The 20972-nt window shown below is 45.2% G+C and overlaps 1 protein-coding gene across 7 annotated transcripts in view; it reads right to left on the bottom strand.

The window, feature by feature from the left end:
* VEZT (vezatin, adherens junctions transmembrane protein) overlaps positions 1-20972 on the bottom strand; it is a 126324-nt gene that overhangs the window by 19534 nt on the left and 85818 nt on the right. For all 7 annotated transcript variants that reach the window (XR_016350230.1, XR_012905188.2, XR_016350231.1 and 4 more), the window contains 5 exons: positions 20090-20237; positions 17510-17841; positions 13852-14045; positions 11645-11745; positions 5090-5297 (listed from right to left, as the gene is read on the bottom strand). Coding sequence is in view for 4 of the 7 variants with exons in the window: in XM_075933499.2 (XP_075789614.2) it covers positions 5090-5297; positions 11645-11745; positions 13852-14045; positions 17510-17841; positions 20090-20237 (983 nt within the window). In the remaining 3 variants the exon portion in view is untranslated. The remainder of the gene's footprint in view (positions 1-5089; positions 5298-11644; positions 11746-13851; positions 14046-17509; positions 17842-20089; positions 20238-20972) is intronic.

Here is a 20972-nt window from a genome sequence, read left to right as displayed (position 1 = left end):
CCACAGCAGTCAAAGCACCAACCATGTGCTGCTCCCACTTCAATGCAACACAGTCACACTCTCTCACTCTTCAAGTTTCTCATAGGAACTGCCAGGAAATGAATCATATTTTTGTAAAAATCAAAATATGAAAACTATTGCATTTTATTTACAGCATCATTATTCATATTAGGCTAGTTTGGCCTTCCCTACAGACAGAGAGAAGCAAAGACTAGGATCAGATCAATCATGCTCCAAAAAGACCGGGCCAATACCCCCAAAATTGAACCAAATCTACAACTCTTCCCAGAACACCCTCCCCGGGGCTGGACCAGACCCACATCTCATCCTAGACCAAAACCCCAAACGGAATCAGACCTCCTTCCCATCCAAGCTAGATCAGACCCCTCTATGATCTGAATCCTCTTGACTCGTATCTCTGTACTGCCTACCAGAACAGGGCTCACGCTAAACCTCTGTTCCCAAAACAGACCCCTTCCACAATCCTCAGCTGGACAGCCCTTGAAAACTCCCCTTGAGAGCCACTCCTGCTGTAGATCCATCCTTGTTCTCTGAAGCAAACAGAGCAAGACCTCACCTGGCTGCAACGTGGCCAGATGCAGCTCAGACCACTGCTTCCTCCACCAACTCATCCCTGCTGCTCACAGGGGCTGTGACTCCACTCGCCTGAGGTCTGGCTGCTCCCTTGTTGGCCTCCAGCTCATCCGATGCTGGCAGGGGCAGTGCAGTGGGGGGGACCATGGTAAGCATCTGAGGTACCAGAGCTCATCATGCATCCCACCTCCCAACTGATCCAAGGAAGGGGCTGCATCCCCCGCATGGGATAGAGAGGACGTAGGGATGTAGAGTGTGTGAAGAGACCAGGGCTAGGAGGGGACTAAGCCACAGCAGCAACTCCATCGGATTATTCCCCAGGGAGCCGTGACCCAGAGAGAGTAATGAAGGGCCTGCAGAGCATGAGTCAAGATGCCCTACTCCCACTGCTACTGGCCACAGTGCTGCAGACCCTGGGGGTGGATTTGTCCCCTTTGACAAACCCTTGGTGCAGCACTGGAGGGCATTCCTGGTGAGGCACATGCAGGCAGCTCTATACACCCCCTAGGGTGTCTTCTTATCCCAGTCTGAGTTCCAGCCCTGACTGCCCACCAGACTTGCCTTCTGCATGCCAGACGAGGGGGGGATTGTGTTAAATGCCACAGCACCAGTGTCATCACTGTAAGCCTGGTAGTGGATAGACCTATCCCATATTATTTGTTAATTGGTTATTTTCACAGAACACTACTCCCCTAGACCAGAAAGAATTGCTAGAAAGTAGCAAGCAGAAGAGCAACAGAGGAAAAAAGACAGGAAAAACCAGCCAGAGCAGTTGGGAACTATCCAGTAATTAACAGGCTAATTTTTTTGACAGAATCTAAGCAAAAACAGACAGGCTATTGAGTCCTGCAGGAGGTATTTATGAAGGCTGCACCATCAGCTCTGTAACAGTAAGCTTACAAAACGTGATCCAAGTAGTAGCTTTATAAAACTCCTTAGGAGAGGTTCTGTTCTTTGTGTGGTGCATGGTAGTGGTGAGGAAGCAAATGCAAACTCCAGAAAAATTTTTAAAAACTCAATGTAGGGTTCTTTGCTAGCTGTCTTGAGCAATTGGAAGACTGAAACCTTAGATCCTTATGATTTTTGTTTTAGGTAACTACAGGTCATTAAGGAGACACACGATATATAGGGCTGTCCTGGCAAGTAGGGTGTGAGAACTCTGACTAGGCCAATGATAGTTTAGAGCAGAAGGAAGGAATAAAACGACCTTCAGATTGATGTGCAATGGAGACTATACTTGAGGTAAAATTTCAGTGGCTGTCTGAAACATGAACCTTTATGGAAATAATGGAAGGAATGGTTCCTCACAAGAAAATGTTCTTACTTTCCTGACCTTTCTTCCAGAAGTAATTGCCATCAGGAATAGGATTTTGATAGTAAGAAAGCATACGGAAACTTTTCTAATTGGCCCGATGGGGCCTCAGTGAGAGGACAAAGGACCAAACTGAAATTCCATTTAATTAGCTAGTGCCAGATAGCTGTTCTAAGACTTGTGATCACTTGAGGAAGCAAACCAAGAGATATGAGGATGAACTGCCAAGATGTCTACATAGCCAATTAGTAGTCGGTTTCCATGGGCTAAAAGTTGTATCTGCAAGGAAATGTACTAAGCTGCATAGTCATCTAAGAGAAACTAGCATGGACCCAAGGAAAACTTGAAGATGATGCAAGTTTTTGGCCTCCCCGCATCAAAACAATATTCCCCATATTTTTAACAGGCTCAGACACTTGCACAATTCCTATATTGAACAGTCAGCTCTATCATCCAAGGAAACAGATGAAGAACTGCAATATCAATCTGTCAGTTTCCAGGGTGTCAAGTTAACTTCTGACACAGCATGAAACCTGGTTACAGAAGTTCCTCAGAAAATGGGAGACATCATGTCTTAAAGACTGATAGGTGAAGCACAGTGGGCAATCAAAGTTTTCTAGTTCAAAAGGAGGCAATGATAATTATCTTCACTCCCCAGATTTTCCTGGCTAATTGCTGTGGAAAAGAGAGGATGGCAGGAGTCTACCCACTGTCCTGACCAAAGGAATGAAAATGCCACACCAAAGAATATCTGTTCTTGGAACAGTAGGGATGAACTGCTATAGGAACAAGCCTAACTAAGAGAAGTCCCAGGTTGAGATTATGCAGTTGAGGATTAAAGGATTCAGCTGCCTTTCCCCAGGTGACAGTTCTGTTGTGCCAGTCTCTCGATATTTTCAGTTTACCTTCTACGCAGGCCCAGATGGCCTGATGAACCATGAAGATTGGTGGTGTTTTATTCAAGAGAAGAGCCAACACAGGCTCCCTTTTACTGTACAATAGCCGTTAGCCATGAGGCTTCTACACTTGGACTAGGAGTGTGATCAGCTCAGACCAACTGCCTCTTTGTTTTTCCCAACTGAGAGGAAGGAGGCCCAAAGAGGTCAGGTACAGAGGATAGCCCACTGCAACGTGCATGCAAAAGAAAGAGTAAGACCCAGTAGGTGCAGAGCAAGGGTGAGCGCATAAAAGAATCATGTGACATCAAGTGAGAAAAACTCTCTCATGAGGAGTGTCTGAAGTGTTTTGGTGTCTTTGCTTTTGAAATTGACTAGAATAGCAGCTTGATGGACCAGGGAAAGGGAGTAAGAGATGCAACCATGCATGTGGCTTTGAAGGCAGGAACAGAGGCCATAACTATGTCTATTAGGGTGCATCTACACTGCACCATAGGTTGAAATAAGATACGCAATTTGAGCTACGCATATCTTATTTTGATCTTATTTCAAAATAGCTTATTTCGTAGTTTGGCGCTGTCTACACAGCACCAAATTTCAAAATAACTCACTATTCCAAAACGTCCCTAATTCCTTGTGGAATGAAGTTTACAGGGATGTTGGAATACTGAGCCAGAAATAATGGGCTTGCAGTTAAGATATGGGATAGGTATTTTGGGATACTCTGGTATCCTGAAATAGTGTTGTGGTGTAGACATAGCCTTACTGAACACTTGTCCATGTAATCTTTGAAGGAGGCAATACATAGGTCCTTCTGGCTAGTTTGGAGATCGACTTTTCCATCTGCAATATATAGCTAAACTTGACTCTTGGATTTCTTGACATCATACTGTTTAAAGTAGGAGTTGGATTGCATCTGCATTAGGCAGGATCACTTGAAAGTGACTGTCTTCACCCACAAGGAATTCCAGATTCTTAGACTTGTTGAGCTTGCAGAAATCTCTTTTAGGGACATCTGTCTCCTCATTAGATTATTCAGAGTAGATTAAAAAAGTTTGGTCAGGTCCATGATGTGAAAATGTCTTCCTCTTGCCTGAAGCACTGCAAGCAAGGACAAAGGAATTTAATCCACCTCTGAAGGAGAACACCTATATTTTATAGATCTATGCTTTTTGCACTTTTTGTAATACTTTTCCTTAGCCTTCTTTTAAGGGAAAAAGAAGGGAAAGGGGAAGAAGGGAGAAAGAAGACCATAGATGGAAAAAAGGCAGAAGAGAACAGAAATATTACCAATAAAAATAGAGAAAAACTGCTAGCCTTACTGCTAAACGTCGGGCATCTGGCATAACAAAACTGGTTAAGAGCCACTGGTTAAGAGCCTGGAAAGAGATATTTGCATATACAGGTTGAACTTCTCTACTCTGGCACCCTCAGGACCTGACCAGTGCCAAACAAGAGAATTTGCCAGACCACAGAAGGCCAGTATTGTCTAGCAGCATTACCAACACTTCCACTGCTTACTGGGCTGTTAGAAGACATTTAGGGATAATTCAGAGCTAAATAACAGCACAGAACACTGAGATCCAGGACTGATGGCTTTAAATAAGCTATATGAGGTCACAGGAAACTTGGCCATATGCATGATAAGTGAACATCCAGCTAACTAAAATCATGCCGGACCACAGATGTTGCTGGACCAGAGAGTGCCGGACTAGAGAGATTCAACCAGTCTTTGTCTCCAGAGACAATTCATTGGAGCTTCTAGAAGACTATTAGAGTGTCACTCCAGGAGAATCCTTTTTCTACTTACAAAGTAGATTGATGGCTTTTAGAAAATATTTGATTTTCTTTGAATAGATACCAAAGTCTAGCCTACCACTTCACTATGTGAGCCTGTAATTCTGGAATAAAACTGAAAACAAATCTTCAAAACTTGAAGAGACTATGATTCTATACAATTTGCTACCTGACTGAAGAACAGATTTGGTGGAAAGCAATGGAAAAGCACACAATTCCCCATAGGCTGTGCTTAATTTCTGTGTTCTAAGAGTCAAATTCTTTGCATCTTGAAGTTAGTGGCCAAACTCCCTTTCCTTGTTTGTTTTTTGTTGGAAATGATGCTAATAAGTCATATGAACAGATGGAACAACAAATTAGGGCCACACGGATCTACCAAAGACATTACTACGGTTAAATGCAGTATGTGTTCTAACAACACTATGTCAAAAGTTGATTGTAAACAGACACACTCCCTTAGAGTGAAATCGTTAAAAAAGTCAGTACTTACCATGATCACTAAACAACAGCTGCTTCCATTTCTGTCTCTCTACCTCTGAAGCTCTAAATCCCAGCACAGATTTCAGTTCTTGTAACACTCTTTTGGATTCCTCTTTCTCACGTTTTTGTCTCTCTCTCTCTTCTTGGGAAAAGCAATAAAAGTCCTCCCTTTTGTACTCATTGTCCAAACCTGTATCTTCAACATATGCTTCCAATTCCTAAGGCAAAACAATAAATGGCTCTTTTAATCCACATATGCCCCAACAGCAAAGCTCTTTGAGGTACGTCAGTATTTTAGCACTTTAGAAGGAAGATCAGGCCCCAAGTCCATAGACAATCACGTTTTGCATGGCAGGGATTTAGAGGCCAGACTGCTCCCAGTTACTCTAGTATAAAACTGGAGTAAGTACACTGACAAAAATCAAGATAACTGAAGTCAACAGAGTCACCTCAGATTTACTCTGGTGCAGACAAACAAAGGTTACTCATCTTGTGCAGTAACTGGAGTTCTTTCCCCGTGGATGCTCCACGCTTGGTCTTGGTGTCGTCCCAGTGCCTGAATCGGAGATTTTGTAGCTAGTTGGCATGGCGCATGCATGGCCCGCACCCTCCAGTTCCTTCTCTACCCCGGAGGCCCCACCTCCGAAGCAGAGGAGTGGAGGGTGGGTCATGGAGCATCCACAGGAACACCATCTCGAAGAACTCCAGTTACTGCACAAGGTGAGTAACCTCTGTTTCTTCTTCGAGAGGTCCCCGTGGATGCTCCACGCTAGGTGATTAACAAGCAATTTTGCCCCATGGTGGCTGGAGCTTCAGAATGTTATGGTAAGCAGATGATAGTACTAGTTAGCCCACTGCAGTGTTGCCTGCATAGGAAAGTGCATAGTGCTTAGCAAAAGTAAGTTGCGATGCCCAAGTGGCTGCCCTGCAAATGTCCATTAGTGGCACATTGCATAGGTATGCTGTAGAAGCGGATACAGCCCTGGTAGAATGAGCTGTCAAGCATAACGGTGGCTGTAGGCCCTTCAGCATGTAAGCGGTTTTTATGCAGATGAACTGTATGTTTTGGGAAGGGTGAACGGAAGACTTTTCCCAATTTATGCGGAAGCCTAGATTTTGAAAGCACTATATGGTCCTCGCTGTTACACGTGCCAATTCTGTCTGCGACAATGCCTTGAGAAGGCAGTTGCAAGTGGAAAATGATTATTCCCATAGAGCGAAGGTGCTCTGTGACTATGGCGAGTACCTTGGAGAAAACCAAAGGGGCCGTGGAGAGACCGAAGGGTAGTACTTGGTATTGGTAGTGGTCGTGGTCTACCACGAATCTCAGGAATTTTCTGTGAGCAGGATGGATTAGGATGTGAAAGTAGGCATCCTGGAGGTCAAAGGCTGAAAACCAATCGCCTCGTTGCAGTGCTGGGATAATGGTAGAAAGTGTGACCATGCACAAGTGCTGAGTTTTTACGTATCTGCTCAGATTGAGCAGATCCAAAATCGGCCTCCAGCCTCCTGATTTCTTTTGAGTTAGAAAACAGCGGGAATAGAAGCTCCTACCTCTCTGCTCATGTTGAACTGGCTCTATGGCTCCTAGATCTAAAAGACGAAGCATCTCTTATCGCAGCAGGGTACCGTAAGAGGGATCCCTGAAGAGGGACAGGGTAGGAGGGTAGGTGGAAGGCTTGGAAAGGAATGGTATGGTGTAACCAGACAGAATAATGTCAAGTACCCATCTGTCTGAGGTGATATAAGTCCATTGGTGGAAGAATGGACGAAGCCCATCTTGGAAAGTTTGCATGGTCAATTTGTAGGGGGTTTTCTAGGCTCTCGACCAAGCATTCAAATTTGCTTGTTGGCCGGTGGAGGTTGAGGGGCCAAGCCAGAAGACTGTCTTCGTCTCTGAGGCCAGGTTCTGTTTCTGTTAGGATTGCCGCTGGTTAAGATAGGACGGGTAATGTGGCCACTGATATGATTGGTAGTGGTACTGTCTCCGCCTGTTGGCAGGTGTATGTATCCCCAACATGTGGAGAGTGGTGCACGAATACTTTTTTTGTGTTGAGGACTTCGTCTTGGCTGCAAACAGGTTTTTGTGGTCGAATGGCAGGTCTTCCACAGTAGATTGGATTTTACATGGGAAGGTAGCTGGGGAAAATGAGGAGGCTCTGCGCATGACAATGGCATTAGCCGTGGTTCTAGTGGCAGTATCAGCTGCATCCAGTGCCGCCTGGAAGGCAGCTTTAGAAATGGCGTGTCCCTCCGAAAGTAAGGTGGAAAATTAAGGTCTTTTTGCCTCTGGGATATCATCAGCAAACTCCATGAGTTTGGAGTAATTGTGAAACTCATATTTCGCTAACAAGGCTGAGTACTTTGAGATTCTGAACTGCAAAGTTGCAGAAGTATAAGTGTTACGCCCAAAGAGATCAAGCCTCTTTGTGTCCTTGTCCAGCAGAGTGGTGCAAAAGCAATGTTGTTTTGCCCTCTTGTGTGTGGCTTCCACCACTAGTGATTTCAGTGTGGGATGAGTGAAGAGGAATTGTGAGGTATTGGCGGGTATGCAATACTTTTTGTCTGCATGCTTGAACGTGGGTGGAATTGATGTAGGCGTTTGACAAATTCTGTTGGCCAGGTCTAAAATGGCAGGATTGATGGGTAGGGCAATTTTGTAGGATGGAGCAGCCTGGAGTATATCCGTGAGCTCATGCTGGAGTAACGCCACCTCCTCTGTGGCAATTTTGATGTCAGCTGCAACGCTCTTTAAAAGATCATTAAAGTGCTGGAAGTCATTTGCAGCTACGGTGGAGGTGGCAAGATCCCTTCGTCTGGTGACATAGAGGAGTTGGTGGGCAGTGAAGAATTAGGGGGTGACTCCTCCATTGCTTGGTATGCCTGAGGTTCCAATTGTTGCATCAATATGAATGTTTGAGGTGTAAGAGAGGCAGCATGTTTGTAAGGGCTCAGTTGCAGGCTGTGGTGTTTCCTGTACAGGCAGTCCCAGAGTTACGCAGATCCGACTTATCTCGGATCCGTACTTACGAACGGGGCTTTTCTTGCCCCAAAGGATGCGGGCGGTAGGACCGCCCAGACGCACTGCGGTCCTGCCGCCTGCGTCTCCCGGGGTGAGAAAAGCTGCTCCGCGTCTCTCTGGTCTGCTGGGGGGGGCCCCCCCAGCAGACTAGGGAGACGCGGAGCAAAGCCGTGTAGGACCTGGGCGGCGGGACCGCGGCGAGTCTGGGCGGTCCCGCCACCCGCGTCCTCCGCGGCTTTGCTCCGCGTCTCCCTGGTCTGCTGGGGGCTCCTGGTCTGCTGGGGGTGGCGCGTCTGGGCGGTCCCGCCGGCCGGGTCCTCTGCGGCTTTGCTCCGCATCTCCCTGGTCTACTGGGGTCTGGGCGATCCCGCTGCCCGCATCCCCCTGGTCTGCTGGGGTCTGGGCGGTCCCGCAGCCCGCGTCCTCCGCGGCTTTGCTCCTTGTCTCCCTGGTCTGCTGTGTCCCCCCCCCCCCAGCAGACCAGGGAGACGCAGAGCAAAGCCACGGAGGATCTGGGCGGCAGCACCGCGGCGCGTCTCGGTCCCACCGCCCGCGTCTCCATGGTCTGCTGGGGGGGGGGGCCCAGCTAGTGCGTGCCCCCCCCCAACAGACCAGGCTTTTCTCACGGACGCCTATGGTAGAGCAGCTGGGGCGCTGCCGGTTGGTCCAGTAGCGCCGCTCCTAGGCGCTACTGGACTAACCCGGCAGCACCCCAGCTGCTCTGCCCCAGGCGTCCTGATTCAGCCGCTGCTGGTCAGTTTCAGCAGCGGCTGAATCAGGACGCCTGGGGCAGAGCAGCTGGGGTGCTGCTGGGTTGGTCCAATAGCGCCTAGGAGTGGTGCTACTGGACCAACCCAGCAGCATCCCAGCTGCTGTGCCCCAGGCGTCCCCAAGTCAGCCGCTGCTGAAACTGACCAGCGGCTGTCTACAGGAAGCCCGAGGCAGAGTTTCTCTGCCCCGGACTTCCTGGAATCAGCTGCTGATCAGTTTCAGCAGCAGCTGACTTGGGGACACCTGGGGTTGAGCAGCTGGGGTGCTGCCGGGTTGGTCCCCGCAGCGCCGAGGTGCAGCGCTGTGGGGACCTATCCCGGCAGCGCCCCAGCTGCTCTGTCCTCGGCCTCCAGATTCAGCTGCTGTTGAAACTGATCAGCGGCTGATTCCAGGAAGCCCGGGGCAGAGAAACTCTGCCTCGGGCTTCCTGTAGTCAGCCGCTAGTCAGTTTCAGCAGCGACTGAATCTGGACGCCAGTTCCGACTTAAGTACAAATTCAATTTAAGTACAAACCTCTCTTGTACGTAACCCGGGGACTGCCTGTATAAGCCTCAAGGACTCCAATAAGGCCATTGTGCTGGGTACAGTACTGGAGGAGGCATCCAGTGGTGTTCGTACCAAGGAGAAATGGCTCTTGGATTGTATTTGGGCTTATAATATTGCATCGGAGGGCTGTGGTGCGGAGAGAAGGAGGCCTGTATCTCTTCTTTGTTGTCACTAGAGAATTGCAACTGCACTGGGATAAAGCCCACAATGTCATCGGTACCGGTAAAGCATTGGTGCTGAAGAATGATGATTGAGGGGCAGATATGATTGCCAAGTCAGCACTGCGCATGTACAGCAACGATGCCGCAAGGATCAGTGCTGGGGTTTACAATGTGCGTCTGTACTGTGCTGATGGAATTTTTGGCACAGATGGCAGAGATCTCTGGTCTGTTGGTGGTACCAAGTATATGAGTGGTGCCAATGATCTGATCGATGCTGACGAACCTGAAGGTACCGTCGGTGTGGTGGAAATGGTCGGTGCCGTAGAGCTGGGTACTGGTAGTGGCACTGCTGCCGTAGTCATTGGTACTGATGAAAGTTGTTAGTAACGGTGGTGCCTGAGCTGGTACCAAAGTGGATGACGGTACCGAGGTCTGTGCCGGTAAGGTCTTAGGGCGATGACTGAACCCTTTGCTGTTGGTGCCGCTGGCATGCGACGGTGCCTGGACACCTGAGGTGTCTGGTGCGTTGTAAGTGCTGACGTGAGGCCTCTGCGCTGATGGTTTGGGTGGAGACTATTTTTTCGAGGAGGGCTGGTGATAGGGCACAGAGGAACTTCTCTTTTTGAGTGCCCTCTTGCCCTGAGAGGAGCCTGGGAGTGAACGTACCTCCTTAGGCTACCTTCTGGGATCCGAAGCCAGGAGTGCCTTCTTTTCCATAAGGATCAGTTTAAGGTGAAGGTCCCTGTACCTACGAGTTCTGGCCTTACGTTTGGCACAGTGGGGACAATCTCGAGAAGAATTGTGTTCTCCTAGACATCTGACACATTGCAAATGTCCGTCTGAGATAGGCACTGCGTCTGTGCAGGAGGCGCAGCATTTGAAGCCCGGGGAGTTGGGCATGACGAAAAACCTTTTTTTTTTTTGTAACTACAACTATCAAACTGTTAACAACACTAACTAAAACTAAGAATTAATAGCTAATAAACTATACAAAAAAGTGTAAATGAGGCAGAGAACTGCAGAGCTCCATCTCAGGCTGAGGGCGGTGGAGAAGGAACTGGAGGATGCGAGCTGCGCAAGCATGGTGCCGACTGGCACAGCGTGCGCTGGTTCATGCTGCGCATGCATGGACCAGGAAGTACTGCTGCAAAATCTCCAATCCAAGCACCGGGATGGCACTAAGACCAAGCGTGGAGCATCCACGGGGACCTCTCGAAGAAGAACCACTAATACAAAAAGGAGATTTTGACTTGGGGGATGGAGATCACTTTTCCCACAGTTCCTATTGGATATGATGACTATCACTGTTTTTTTACTCTCCCTGCCTCCGGTTCATTCAAGGGTGATATAGAGCTGTCCTGTCCACAGCACGGTTCAGGGCAGTTGCCCCAGGTCCCATGCTTCTGGGGGCCCTGCAGCAGCTGCCCCAACCATCCTATGGCAGGAGGAACCTGGGGAATTACAGGGGACTGGCGCACAATGACGGCAGAGGTCACGCCCCAACTCTCCCACACGCACCGCTGCAGTGGGAGCTCTTCTTCTCCCAAAATGTGCCCATCAGTTAATTCCTGAGTTGAGGCCAATTTTTCTTTCCAGTTACTTTAGCCTTCAAATGAGTGCCCATAAACTGAGAGAGAAAACAACTCACACAATAGTTCATGTTAAAGCATATTTTAAGAGTCCACGCTAAATCTAAGATTATGCAAACCACATACAATTATTTAGGTTAAAGCCAGTAACAATAAATTGCCCTTTACCCAATTCACACCTTCTCCACAATTCTTTTAAAGATGTCTTTGTTTGGTTCCAAGGGAGCATATGCAGGAAATGGATTCCAAACTAATTCCAAAACTCCTTGTTACTGGGTGGGGAGCACCACCATGTGATACAATATAGATACTATATATCCTATCTGCTGTTGAGCAGTTCACGAGTCTGTTTATGAAAGGGCATCTCTTACATATCTTGTTGAAGGAGATAAGCAGCTAAAAAGGAAACAGATAAGGGAAATGTCTTTGCAACACACAATTTATATATAAGTTTGAAAGCTTCTATTTATTCTTACCTGTTCTTCAGGGATTGGGTCCTTGTCCTCTATATGCAAGGCAGGTTGTAGTAATGGTATCACGGGACAGTGAGTATTATCACAAGATGTTCCAGGTTTGTCTGGAGACCAGAGAGGGAGTGGGGGGATGGAGACAATGGGAGGGAAATAAAAACAAAAAAAGATCAAGTGCTGAAGTGAATAGGTAACTGATCTTTAATAGTTCAGTATGGTGACATGGGTCAGAATCTGATTCCAGTGCAAAGTACACTGATTCACAGTCCATTGCCTTTTTGAGCACACTATAAAGACTAACATGTTAAGAGCTTCAGGATAACTTGGCAGGCATAGGTTATGTTCCTATTTAAGTTTAGAAAGTTGAGCGGTTTTGCCAATTTTGTTTTTTAATTATTAGGTTATCAAGAACAGAAAGTTTGACACAAATTATTAGCAGATGTTAACTAGGATTTCTACTACTGACCATATATTTAGAATGCTTGCCCAACAGGACTGCCATGTGTCCACAGCAATGTATTTTTTTAATTATTATATCACGTCTTCAGACTGTGTACACAATGGTTTTTTTCATACCAAATAAAAACTTCATAGTTTTTTTAAAAAAATGGTACTTGACTTCTGAGAATCAGTTGAAAGAAAAATATATTTTAACAGTCATTTGTATCAGTCATAATTCCTTTAGGCATGTTGTAAAACACATATTGAAAATCAACAAATTTCAGGGAAAGTTACAGGACAAAATAGTAAGTGAAAAACTGTCACCCACCCCATAATACCTCAAGCCAACCCCCACCCTACAAATAGACCCTCATTTACCCAAAACTATTTTTGTATAACATCTCAAAATGGGGGAGAGCGGGAGAAATCAGATCAAATGAGTTGGCTAGTGTGTAACTGATAAAATCATATTAAGTAAATGCCTAAAAATAAGTACTAAACAAGAAAAATATTCACACTGAGGTAATCAATGGATGTAGAATTGGAAACCTAAAACAAGTATAAAGGAAAATTCCTCCTTCCAGAACAAGAGCATGACTAGGCTCTGCAACAAGATAATATATTGAGACTTAAAAGCAGAATTCTCATGTTTACTCTATTAGACTCCTATTTACTCATTTATGAATTAACCAGAAAGTTATTTTAAAAAAATCTTGGCAGTAATGTCAAAACCCTTCTCTTTTCATTATTTAAACACAAATTTATTTAAATTAACATCGTAACAACAAAAAACAAAGTTCTGAAAGTTTTACACACAAACATGTTCTGGAAGAATGCCAAAATATTTGGTTTCAGATTCCAGTGGTTAAGTCACTGTTAGTTTCTAGGGAACCTTATGTCAGCTCTTTTCTTTTTCTTCTTCCCAGAACAGACCTCTTCTTTCTCAGGAAAATTAAGTGAATAGATATCATATGTTTGTGATCACCATATATTCACTTTTCTTTTTTTTAAATTTAAACATTGTTTGGGGAAAAGGTAAGCAAGTCATTTCTGCACCTTAAGTTATTTTAAAATTACTCAATAACTCATTCTCATCACAATCCTGTCCACTCACATTCAGTCCATCTTTGAAAAGAAAAGTTCACCAAAAACAATTTGTAGAGGTTGAACCTCTCTCAACTGGGACTCCCTGGTCCAGCAACACCTGTAGTCTGGCAGGCATTCTGGATATTGCTGGACCAGAGAGACCCGGTGGAGGACCAAAGGCAGGAGCCTGGGGGGAGAGCAGAGGAGCTGGCCCAGGAGGTGTCTGGGGGGAGCTGCCATGGCAGGTCAGCAGGGCTGGTTGCATGTGGGGAGCTCACCAGGAGGCCAGGCAAGGAGTGGAGTCGGGTTGGGGGCCAGTGGGCAGAATTGACCTCCCCCCTCCGGCAAAATCCCTCCTTCGGGACCACTGAGGTCCCAAAGGTGCCAGATCACAGCGGTCTAACCTGTATTATATTATCAGGCTGGGTCAACCTAAGCTTAGGATGAGCACACTTTTGAGCACACAAAAATAACGAGTAATAATAAAAAGCTTTAAACTCATCAAGGAGAAATGGGAGCGACATAACATGTTAAACTAGACACTTTGGAAAACTATCTTCAACAGAAATGTTATTAAACAAAATTCAGTTGCACATTTAGAAAACAGGGTCTTGGAAATATAAACAAGACAAATCGCTTTAATCACATTTAGATACACTGGTGATAAAAGAAACTTTTCAAAATACCTTTTTTATCTAGGCTTCTTCTAACCATTTTTTCAACCTGAGAAATGGCCTCTTCCCAGCAGCTGTTGCTTGCCTGGATGTGAGGCTGAATCAGCTTCAGTTTTTGCTCTAAGACTTGATAAGCTTCTGAAGTTAGTTCTTGTGTCTCCTTTGAGCTAACAAGTTTTTCAAGTTCATCCTCAAGAATTATTACTCTGGATGAATGGGAAGGAAAATATCACAACATATTTGAATATCATATTTCTTGATTTCTTCAGGAGTTTAATTTAATTGGTATCCTGTGTTACTCTAGTTTCCTCCGTGTCCTTAAACTAATTACATAATCCTGTTCTAATGTTTTAAAGCCAAACTGCTCCTCTCCTCTGTCAAATTATGACAAACCAATACATTTAGGTAGCTTTGTATTGTTTAACTAACTGAACCGACAACAAATCTTTTTTGGTATATAACAATTGTGTGTGAAATTTTTTCAAAATGTTTGCAATGTAGTTGCAAAACAGACAAAACTCAAGCATGCTTTCAAGTTCATTCAAAAAGAGGGACTAAAGAGATGGAAGGTTTTAATGAATCTTTTTGCTTTGCAGTTCACCTCAAAGGAGATGGTAGCACCACATAATATCTAAAGATTAAAAAGCTACAGTATCAAACGCCACATAGCACAGAGAAACTTTGGTTTCACAATACTTAATATGTGTGGCTGTTATGGTTTAAATCTCAGATCTCATAATGATGAGCACAGTATCAGAACCTAAATAGAACTGAAACCTTACTTGTTACTAAATAAGGGATACTAGTTAAATTAGGGATGTAATATTATACTGGTTAATGCTATTGACTACATGCATTCCCCTCTCCCCAGACAGTAAATTTTTTAGAGAGCTAGTCAGCAGGTGTTACCCTTGCTGTGGTTCTTTATTAAAAATATTTTAGGAGCCGGGCAGGCAGGCAGCCCGGCTCAGTCCTAGCTCACGCCGGGTCCTGGGAGCTATCCCTGCTGCTGCTCCGCATTAAAAGTATTTAAATAAAAGTAAAGCTACCCCCACGTGGCTCCTAAAATACTTTTAATGCAGAGCCACAGCGGGGGTAGCTCTCAAGACCCAGCGTAATCCGGAACTGAGCTGGGCTGCCTGCCCAACCAGCTCCTAAATGACTTTCAGTACACAGCTACAGTGGGGGTAGTTCCTGGGACCTGACGCAAGCTGGGACAGAATGCTTGCAGTGCTAACCCTTATAGATTAATCGTGCAGTCTACAAAAATTTTGTTGAGATCTGATGGGCAGAATCCCCTGGGATGCTAACATGAAGGGGAAAGGAGTCCAGGAGAGCTGGCAGTATTTTAAAGAAGCCTTATTGAAGGCACAGAAAGAAACCATCCTGACGCGTAGCAAGAGAGGCAAACATGGTAGGAGACAGGATTGGCTTACAGGGGAAATCCTTGGTGAACTTAAGCACAAAAAGGAAGCTTACAAAAAGTGGAAACTTGGACAAATGATCAGGGAGGGGTATAAATGTATAGCTTGAGAATGCCAGGGGGTTATCAGGAAGGAGAAAGCACAAATGGAATTGCAACTGGCTAAGGATGTGAAGGATAACAAGAAAGGTTTCTACAGGCATGTTAACAAGAAGGTGGTGATCAGAGAGGGTATGCGGCTCCTACTGGGTGAAGGAGGTAACCTAGTGACAGATGATGTGGGGAAAGCTGAAGTACTCAATGCTTTCTTTGCCTCTGTATTCATGGATAAGGTCGGCTCCTGAACTTCTGCACTAAGTGACGCAAGATGGGATGAAGATGGACAGCCCGCAGTGGGTAAAGAACAGGTTAGGAACTATTTAGAAAAGCTAAACGTACACAAATCCATGGGTCCGGACTTAATGCATCCGAGAGTACTGAGAGAGTTGGCAAATGTCATTGAGGAGCCTTTGGCCATTATCTTTGAAAAGTCGTGGAGATCGGGAGAAATCCCAGATGATTGGAAAAAGGCAAATGTAGTGCCCATCTTCAAAAAAGGGAAGAAGGATGATCCAGGGAACTATAGGCCGGTCAGTCTTACCTTGGTTCCTGGAAAAATCATGGAAGGGATCCTTAAGGAATCCATTTTGAGGCACTTGGAAGAGAGGAAAGTGATGAGGAATCGTCAGCACAGATTCACAAAGGGGAAGTCGTGCCTGACCAATCTGATTAGCTTCTATGATGAGGTAACTGGCTCTGTGGATATGGGAAAGTAGGTGGATGTGATATACCTTGACTTTAGCAAGGCTTTTGATACCGTCTCCCACAATATTCTTGCCAGCAAGTTAAGGAAATGTGGATTGGATAAATGGACGGTAAGATGGATAGAAAGATGGCTAGAAGTCCGGGTCCAGTGGGTAGTGATCAACGGCTCGATGTCAGGATGGCGGTCGGTTTCTAGCGGAGTGCCCCAAGGTTCGGTTCCATGACCGGTTTTGTTCAATATCTTTATTAATGACCTGGATGAGGGGATGGATTGCACCTTCAGCAAGTTTGCGGATGACACTACGCTAGAGGGAGAGGTAGATACGCCTGAGGGCAGAGATAGGGTCCAGAGTGACTTAGACAAATTGGAGGATTGGGCCACAAGAAATCTGATGAGGGAAGAATCCCAAGCATAGTTACAAGCTGGGGACCAACCAGTTACGTAGTAGTTCTGCAGAAATGGACCTGGGGGTTACAGTGTATGAGAAGCTGGATATGACTCAACAGTGTGCCCTTGTAGCCAAGAAGGCTAATGGCATATTAGGTTGCATTAAGAGGAGCATTGCCAGCAGATCCAGAGATGTCATTATTCCTTTATTCGGCTTTGGTGAGGCCACATCTGGAGTATTGTGTCCAGTTCTGGGCCCCCCCACTACAGAAAGGATGTGGATGCATGGGAGAGGGTCCAGCGGAGGGCAAACAAAATGATTAGGGGGCTGGAGCATATGACTTATGAGGAGAGACTGAGGGACTTGGGTCTGTTTAGTCTGCAGAAGCCAAGAGTGAGGGGGGATTTGATAGCAGCCTTCAACTTCCTGAAGGGAGGTACTGAAGAGGATGGAGAGAGGCTGTTCTCAGTAGTGATAGATGGCAGAACAAGGAACAATGGTCTCAAGTTGTGGTGGGAGAGGTCCAGGTTAGTTTTTCCTAAAATCCATTTCACTAGGAGGGTATTGAAGCACTGGAATGGGTTATCTAGGGAAGTAGTGGACTCTCCATCCCTAGAGGTGTTTAAGTCTCGGCTTGACAAAGCCCTGGCCGGGTTGATTTAGTTGGGATTGGTCCTGCCTAGAGCAGGGGGCTGGACTTGATGATCTTCTGAGATCTCTTCCATCTCTATGGTTCTATGATTCTATTATTAACGAATTACACACTTCTTAGCATCCTTATGTTAAATATCTTCCTCTAGTTGTAAAATGTAAATCAGAGTTGTTTGGCTGTCTGGCAAAATCATTCTAATATATGGGCACCGAAGCAGAAACAGCAATATAACACAGCCTGCAATAACAGATGTACACCATCCTTTACAGTGCATGGCTGCAAGCCTCAATTTAGTCTTTTTTTTTTTTTTTTTTAAGTCTGGGCCATATACCATCGACCAAAACAGTGCAAGATTGAAGTTTTCTAGCCATAGGCACATTCTCTTAAACAGTAAAAACTTACTCATTCAGTAGGGCCTTGAGATGGAGCTGCAAGCTGCGAACTGCTGTGTGAAGACTGTTCAGAACTCGTGACTTTGGTTTTGTTTTGGTTCCACGTTCTAAGCCTAATTGATGCTGAGTTTCAAAGTACCGATAAAACTCATAGCTTCGCTTAAGCTCTTCTAAGCAGACAGCATGAGAGTGAGATAGATCTTGAGTCACATCAGACAAAATACAATGAGGCAAATGTTCTGGGGTGATTAAAGACTTGGGGGATGCATTAACTGGAGAAAGCAGCAATGCTAATCGTCTGAAGAACTCTGAACTTTGTCCTACCCACAGCTGAAACAGAACCTACAAAATACAGAAAGGATCAAATGATCTTCATTGTTAAAACATTACTGTTTCTTAATTCACTTTTTAAAACATTTTGGATTGCAGCCATTGTTTTCATGGCTGTAGCTCATACTTAGCCTCTTATTGACCACTACTCTAACATCTGTCTCCTTCTCTGTCATATCTAACTGATAATTCCCCAGCTAATAGCAAAAACTCTTGTTAATCTCTCAGTGCACGCTCCTGCACTATTAAATTTCATCCCATTTCTATTACTCTCGATTTTCTAAATCGCTACACTGGCATGATTTTCCGAAAATGCTTTTAACGGAAAAGTTTTCCGTTAAAAGCATTTTCGGAAAAGCACGTCTAGATTGGCAGGATGCTCTTCCGCAAGAGCACTTTTTGCGGAAAAGCATCCGGGGCCAATCTAGACATGGTTTTCCGCAAAAAAGCCCCGATCGCCATTTTCACAATTAGGGCTTTTTTTGCGGAAAACAGTACTGTGCTGTCTACACTGGCCCTTTTGCACAAAAGTCTTTTGGAAAAAGACTTTTGCCCGAACGGGAACAGCATAGTATTTCCGGAAAAGCACTGACGATCTTACATGAGATCGTCAGTGCTTTTCCGGAAATTCAAGCGGCCAGTGTAGACAGCTGGCAAGTTTTTCCGCAAAAGCAGATGATTTTGAGGAAAAACTGTCCAGTCTAGACACAGCCAATATGTATTCTGGTTCTCTTCCATTCTGGCAATACCTCCCAGCTTTGTGTCACACACAAATTTTATTAGCACATTCCCATTTTTTGTGTCAGGTTTATTAATGAAAATGTTGAATAAGATTGGTTCAAAACCGGACTCTGAGGAACTCCACCAGAAATCGCCTTCTAACCTGCCAGTTAACCTTTCACAGAATGACCTATTGTAGTCTTCCCTTTAATTAGTTCCTTGAGCACCTTTTTCAATTCTCATATTGTCATCTTATTCAATTGAATTAGTAATTTTCCATGTGGCAAAGACAGTTACCTGTTTCCGTAACTGGTATCCTTTGAGATATGTTTTCTCATGTCCATTCGACATAGGTGTGTGTGCTTACTACATGCACCAGGGCCGTAACAGTATACATAGGGGGAATTGGCTCAGGTGCCCCCCTGGAATGGCATGCACATGCTGCACTATATAGGGCACTTCCAGACCCCTTCCATCCTCAGTTCCTCCTTGCCGGAAAACTCCGAAAGTGGGGAAGTGCAGCGGGATGCTGAATGGACATGAGCAATACATATAGATGAACACTAGTTATGGAAACAGGTAAACTATCTTTTCTTCTTAGAATGCTTTCACAAGTCCATTCAATGTAGGGAACTGTAAGCAGTATCTCTGGTGGTGGGAGGAGTTTAAGGACATGGGAAACTGCAACACAATTCTCCTGAAGGCAGTATTTTCTTGGGCTTGTTGTGTCAGGCTGCAGTGAAAATGTGCACTGAGGACCATGTTGCGGCCTCACACATCTCCTGGATAGGAACATTGGCAATGAAGGCTTCAAAGGAGGCTTGTACTCTGACTGAATGTGCCTTAACAAGCAGTCCCGGGAGCTAACCCTGCTGTGGCTCTGCCTTTAACTGTATTAAGAGTCGCCAGGCATGAGCCAGGAATCAGTTGGCCCAGCTTGCACCTAGTTCCCCTTGCTGCACTTGTGCTTAAATGTATTAAGAACACACCAATTCATGATGCTAGGTGTCTAACTTATGGACCTTACTGCATAAATAAATGCCACATTTTCCTTTTTCAATTACCAGCAACATACATCTTTGGAATGCTTCTATTTTTGTTTAAGTCAAGATGAGTAGCTGGGGATTAGCCAAGAAATATATACAAACTGAGAAGTTACTTCATGGACTTTTTCCTCCACACTGATTGAATTAAATCACAGGAGCCATAAAATATTTGGGAAGAGAATGATTTGTGAATGCTATTTTTTTGTTAAATAAAAGAATGATTTAGACAACCCAACACCCTACTCTGCACATCTTATCATTAATTGAATACTAAATGAAATCCTCCTACAAGCTTGTATTCGTAAAAATATGCAGGATGAGCTTCTGGAGCATTCATGAACCTCACTTAAGGCTCTTTAATTATAGACTGATGCAGGTATGGGGAGAAAAATCGGATGTTTGAAACAAAAAACAGCACGGCACTGCCGCAGCGGAAATGGATTTGAATGAGCGAGTGTATATAAACATGCATTCTCCCTTCTAGGATGGATTACCTTGAGTGCAGGCAGGCTGAAGCCATCTGTAAGGTTGTGTGCCTCCTCTTCAGACACCTGCTCTTCACTCAGACCAAGACCCAGTTCCTTAAAAGGGACTACACAGATGTAGTTGGTCACATTGTCACTCTCTGCATTCAGAGGGTAGGTTTAATCAGAGTTAAGGCAGTTAACAAAGAAGCCTTTGTACTTAATGGAAGATTAGGGAAGAGGCAAAACAACTAACAAATCTCCAATTATTAAGGATCTTTCTTGCAAGTTCTTATGTTCTTAAATTACTTGAGATCATGCTCAGTTTTAAGTGAGCATGGTACAATCTGAGTCACTGTATAGGTTTTAAAGGCTCAACTGTGTACATTAAGTTGTAGACAAAGGATACACTACACCACCTAAATAAAAATAATTAACTAATAAACAATCCCTGAATTATTTTTAATTGAAAAAAACCTTTGCCAAACAATCAAATAGCTAGTTCAAAATAAATTCTATAATGTGGTGTGTACAGGTTGCACTTCCCAAAATTGGAATTCTCTGGTCCAGCAACATCCTTGGCCAGCAGGACCACAAATGTTCCTTGATCAGACAACCCTGGTAGCCTAGTGGCAGGAGGACAATCCAGGAGGGGCTAGGTTGAAGCAGTGGAACTGGGCAGGAGCTGGCAACAGCCCCTGAAAGCCTGCAGCAATAGGACCTGGTCGGGGCAGCCCCTGATAGCGCAGGATTGGGCTGGCGACAGGGTGATGCCAGTGCAGGGCTGGGCCTAGAGCCTCAGGCAGTCCATGGATGCAGGACCAACGCTGGGACTAGGAGCAGCCCCCAGCAGTGTGGGGCTAGAGCCCAGGACAGCCCACGGAAGTAGGAACAGAGCCCATGGGCTGCCACA

The sequence above is a fragment of the Pelodiscus sinensis genome, chromosome 1 (assembly GCF_052426305.1).
Source record: "Pelodiscus sinensis isolate ZL-2025 chromosome 1, ASM5242630v1, whole genome shotgun sequence".
Taxonomy (NCBI): domain Eukaryota; kingdom Metazoa; phylum Chordata; order Testudines; family Trionychidae; genus Pelodiscus; species Pelodiscus sinensis.
Note: the sequence above shows the minus strand (reverse complement) of the source record. Positions and strands in the feature narration are given on the sequence as shown.